Below are 4,636 nucleotides of genomic sequence, written 5' to 3' on the forward strand. Positions count from 1 at the left end.
CCTGGCGAGTCTGACATGGCTGTCAGCGACGCACTGCTCCCGTCCTTCTCCACGTTCGCGTCCGGCCCGGCGGGAAGGGAGAAGACACTGCGTCCAGCAGGTGCCCCGAATAACGTGAGTGTTGTCGCGGGCGGTGGAGAGCGTCTAGTGGGTTTCTGTGGGTAGGGTGGGGACGGGCGGAGCCCTGGGGTCACCGAGAACCACCAGGTCAGGGAAAGGTTTGGCCACCTCACGGCCTCCGCAGCCTTCCCCGGATGGCTTCTGCGCCCTTGGCTCAGCTATACTTCTGTGTGGTCTGTACTCTGCGAAGTGCCGAGGGCGCACACGGGGTTCGCACACGTCCTCTAGCGCTCAGGCGGCAGGGCGGGTGCACGGGCCGCTGGCGGGAGGCGGTTATGTCCACGGGAGGTGGCTGGGCCCGAGAGAGCTTGATGCGTAGGTGTCCCCATGGCTGGGGCGCATCGGGAGAGCCTCGGTGTCCCAATACTGGGGACGGCGGAGAGCGGCCCGGGGATCTGGCGGGGGAGGGATCCCGGCTGGCGAGCCGCGGCGACGCTCGCTCACACGCAATCAGGCAGACACAACACCGTCCATATCAACGCAATCTCTCGGACCCGGGTGCGAGCCGAGATTGCAGCGCTGGCACCGGAGTCCCCGGGCGCTGCCTGCTCAGTCCCCATGCTTGGGTAGTGTAGGCGCGCGGGGCCAGCCAGTATGTCGGGTGGCAGCAAGAGACCGCCACTGACAGTCTCTTTTGCCCTGTCCCCACAGCGCTGGCGGGAGGAGCTCTCCCACATGAAGCGACTTCCCCCACTGCTTCCCGGCCGCCCCTACGACCTGGCGGCGGCGACCGTGGCCACCGATCTGGAGAGTGGCGGAGTCGGTGCGGCTTGCGTCGGCAGCAACCCGGCACTCCTACCCCGGAGAGAGACGGAGGAGTTCAACGATCTCCTGGACCTGGACTTTATCCTCTCCAACTCGCTGTCCCATCAGGAGTCAGTGGCCGCCACTGTGTCCTCATCGGCATCAGCCTCATCCTCATCCTCCCCGTCCAGCAGCGGTCCTGCCAGTGCGCCCTCCACCTGCAGCTTCAACAGCTATTCGATCCGGGCCGGGGGTGACCCGGGCGTGGCCCCGGGAAGCACGACTGGTGGTCTCCTTTATGGCCGGGAATCCGCGCCTCCTCCCACAGCTCCTTTCAACCTGGCGGACATCAACGACGTGAGCCCCTCGGGCGGCTTCGTGGCCGAACTCCTGCGGCCCGAATTGGACCCAGTGTACATTCCGCCGCAGCAGCCGCAGCCGCCAGGTGGCGGGCTGTTGGGCAAGTTTGTGTTGAAGGCGTCGCTGAGTGCCCCTGGCAGCGAGTACGGCAGCCCGTCGGTCATCAGTGTTAGCAAAGGCAGCCCGGACGGCAGCCATCCGGTGGTGGTAGCGCCCTACAGCGGCGGGCCACCGCGCATGTGCCCTAAGATCAAGCAGGAGGCGGTCTCCTCGTGCACTGTCGGTCGGCCCCTGGAGGCCCACTTGGGCACTGGACCCCCTCTCAGCAATGGCCACCGACCGCCAACGCACGATTTCCCCCTGGGGCGGCAGCTCCCCAGCAGGACTACCCCGACCCTGGGTGCCGAGGAACTGCTGAGCAGCCGGGACTGTCATCCTGCCCTGCCGCTCCCCCCGGGCTTCCATCCCCACCCGGGTCCCAACTACCCACCCTTCCTGCCGGACCAGATGCAACCGCAGGTCCCACCGCTCCATTACCAAGGTCAGTCCCGGGGATTCATAGTTCGGGCTGGGGAGCCCTGCGTTTGTCGGCCCTCTGGGGCCCACGAGATGATGCTGACCCCACCTTCTTCACCCCTAGAGCTCATGCCACCGGGTTCCTGCATGCCGGAGGAGCCCAAACCCAAGAGGGGTAGAAGGTCGTGGCCCCGGAAAAGGACAGCCACTCACACTTGTGATTACGCAGGCTGCGGCAAAACCTACACGAAGAGTTCTCATCTCAAAGCACACCTGCGAACCCACACAGGTAGGAGGACAGAGGCTACGGGAAAGGAAGGGGGTTGGTTGTCCAGCGCCGTGGGCTAACTATGGACACTCCTCAGGGCCTCCCTGGGGATGCGGGGTGCAATCTATCCCCTCCATCTTCTGGATCACAGGAAAGAATAGCAAACAGCGCCTACCTATTTGCCCAGGAGCCTTGTGCTTGATGGATGGTATCAGTGCTTGAATGTGCAGTTTTGAAAGGCAGGGAGATTCCAGGCGGAATGTGGGCCTCTCCTAGCTTAAGCAAAGTACTCCCCTTGTAATCAAGAAATTATACTTAGCAGTGGAAAGGCATGATGGGTTGTTTTTTTTTTCTGTCAGTTTTTAATTTTCTAGACAATTTTCCTTGGCTGTTTCTTTCCTAGATTCACCCTTTCTGTTGTTAGTTCTAGTCTTAATAATTAGATTTTATTTAAATTTTAAGAATTTAACTTCCGATTGCTGAGATTCTGGTTTAAGATCGTACTGCAGAGAATTTCCATGTCAGTGTAAGTAGGTACACAAGATCGTGTAGACGTAGCATTCAGTAAAATAACAGAAATGTAGATATAGAAAAAGTAGGCTCCTGTGGCTTTTTAGACCCAATTGTAATGGGATAGGATATTATTGCTTGGTTTGGGCTAGGAGAGACACACTAGCAGACATAATTTGCAAATTCATTTCTACCACTCTGATATCGTGGCTAAAAAGAATGAAAATGTGTAGGTTTGGGTGGTATTTGTGTGTTTGCAGTGCATAACTATCTAATGCTCCTTTAAAAAAATGAGCAAAAAGAATACACATAATGTATTCTTATTTATGATCTGAAATTTAATAGGGTCTTTGGTGACATAAAGACGTTCCTGGATCCTTTCAGAATGGGATGCCTGGGGAGTTCGTTTAATACTGTGGCTCTAGTTTTTAACACGACCAATTCTTCATTCTTTAGCAATGGCTTCAATGGCTTTATTTTCCTGTTACAGGTGAGAAACCTTATCACTGTGACTGGGACGGCTGTGGGTGGAAATTTGCCCGCTCAGATGAACTGACGAGGCACTACCGCAAACATACCGGGCACCGCCCCTTCCAGTGCCAGAAGTGTGACCGGGCATTCTCCAGGTCGGACCACCTCGCCTTACACATGAAGAGGCACTTTTAAATCCCCAATCAGTGGATATGACCCACACTGCCAGAAGAGAATTCAGTATTTGTTACGTTTCATACTGTCTTCCCGGTGAGGGGAGGAGCCCAGCTGGAAAGCACTACAATCATGGTCAAGTTCCCAACGAGTCAACTTTGTGAATGGATGGATAATCAGGAGACGAGAGGAAGCCAAAAGACAGATCAAAGAACAGATGGGGTCTGTGACTGGATCTTCTATCATTCCAATTTTAAACCCAACTTGAATATTCCTGGACTTACAAAATGCCAAGGGGGTGACTGGAAGCTGTGGATATCAGGGTATAAATTAGATCCGCGAGTTGGGGGGAGGGAAGACCAGAATTCCCTTGAATTGTGTTTCAATGCAATATAAGTATAAAGATCACTTTGTATTCTCTTTGCCTTCTAAAAGCCATTATTATATTAGAAGAAGAGGAAGAAATTCAGGTACAGAAAATGTGTTTTAATAGCCTAAACGATGGTGCTTGGTGAGTCTTGGTTCTAAAGGTACCAAATGAGGAAGCCAAAGTTCTCAAACTGCTGCATACCTTGACAAGGAAAATCTATTTTTGTCTTCCGATCTACATGTATGACCTAAGTCAGGTAAATACACCTGGTTTACTTTAACATTTTTATGCAGACAGTCTGTTATGCACTGTGGTTTCAGATGTGCAATAATTTGTACAATGGTTTATTCCCAAGTATGCCTTAAGCAGAACAAATGTTTTTTTTCTATATAGTTCCTTGCCTTAATAAATATGTAATATAAATTTAAGCAAACTTCTATTTTGTATATTTGTAAACTACAAAGTAAAAATGAACATTTTGTGGAGTTTGTATTTTGCATACCCAAGGTGAGAATTAAGTTTTAAATAAACCTATAATATTTTATCTGAACACTATTTTTGTTTTGTTTCGTTTCGTTTTTAATGTAACAGAAATGTCAGTTTAAACACAGTGGTTAAGGTATGTGAAAAGCACACTAAAAAGCCAATTTTCTCTCAATAGAGATTAAGAGGAGACTTTAAAGGCTGCTTAGTTTTACAATAGGTATTATCAATGTGGTAGGGCTGAAAGCCCTCAGTTTTGGTGAATATCTAGAATTAGATATACCTGATTTGGTGAATATCTAGAATTAGATATACCTGATTCAGGTTGCTCTTTCCAATGTATATAAAAGTGCGTGAAAGCAGTTTCCTTACCTGCATGCGAATTTACAGGTAGAAACGGCTCAATCATTCTTCAATTTGCTCCATTTATATGAAAGTATTCATAAGGTAAACATATACGTTCCAGTTTCACATTTTAAAAGATCCTTATGGTTTCCCTTTAAAATTAAATGAAAATATAAAAACTCTCTCTTGGAGGCCTGGCCTTGCATTCAGAACAATTTGAGTAACAAAAGAATCTTCCCACAGCGGAGAACCCTAAGAACATAGTTCCACAGTGC

General features: G+C 50.7%; 1 protein-coding gene across 2 annotated transcripts; it reads left to right on the top strand.

Moving 5' to 3' along the window:
- Positions 1-6: 6 nt before the first annotated feature.
- KLF4 (Kruppel like factor 4) lies at positions 7-4,083 on the top strand. Of its 2 annotated transcripts, XM_011364950.1 has the most exons (4): positions 7-114; positions 772-1,765; positions 1,865-2,029; positions 3,009-4,083. In XM_011364950.1, exons 1-4 carry the CDS (start codon positions 16-18, stop codon positions 3,182-3,184), a joined length of 1,434 nt encoding a protein of 477 aa, XP_011363252.1. In that variant the 5' UTR covers positions 7-15; the 3' UTR covers positions 3,185-4,083. The 2 variants fall into 2 exon arrangements, with proteins under 2 accessions (XP_011363252.1, XP_011363251.1); XM_011364949.2 differs by having other exon boundaries at positions 772-2,029.
- The last annotated feature ends 553 nt before the right edge of the window (positions 4,084-4,636 follow it).

Source organism: Pteropus vampyrus, unplaced genomic scaffold (genome assembly GCF_000151845.1).
Source record: "Pteropus vampyrus isolate Shadow unplaced genomic scaffold, Pvam_2.0 Scaffold103, whole genome shotgun sequence".
NCBI lineage: Eukaryota > Metazoa > Chordata > Mammalia > Chiroptera > Pteropodidae > Pteropus > Pteropus vampyrus.

Coding starts and splice junctions, on each gene's coding strand:
- KLF4 (XM_011364949.2), top strand. CDS start 16: ATGGCTGTCAGCGACGCACTGCTCCCGTCCTTCTCCACGTTCGCGTCC. Junction 115..771: donor CAGCAGGTGCCCCGAATAAC/GTGAGTGTTGTC, acceptor CTGTCCCCACAG/CGCTGGCGGGAGGAGCTCTC. Junction 2,030..3,008: donor ACACCTGCGAACCCACACAG/GTAGGAGGACAG, acceptor TTCCTGTTACAG/GTGAGAAACCTTATCACTGT.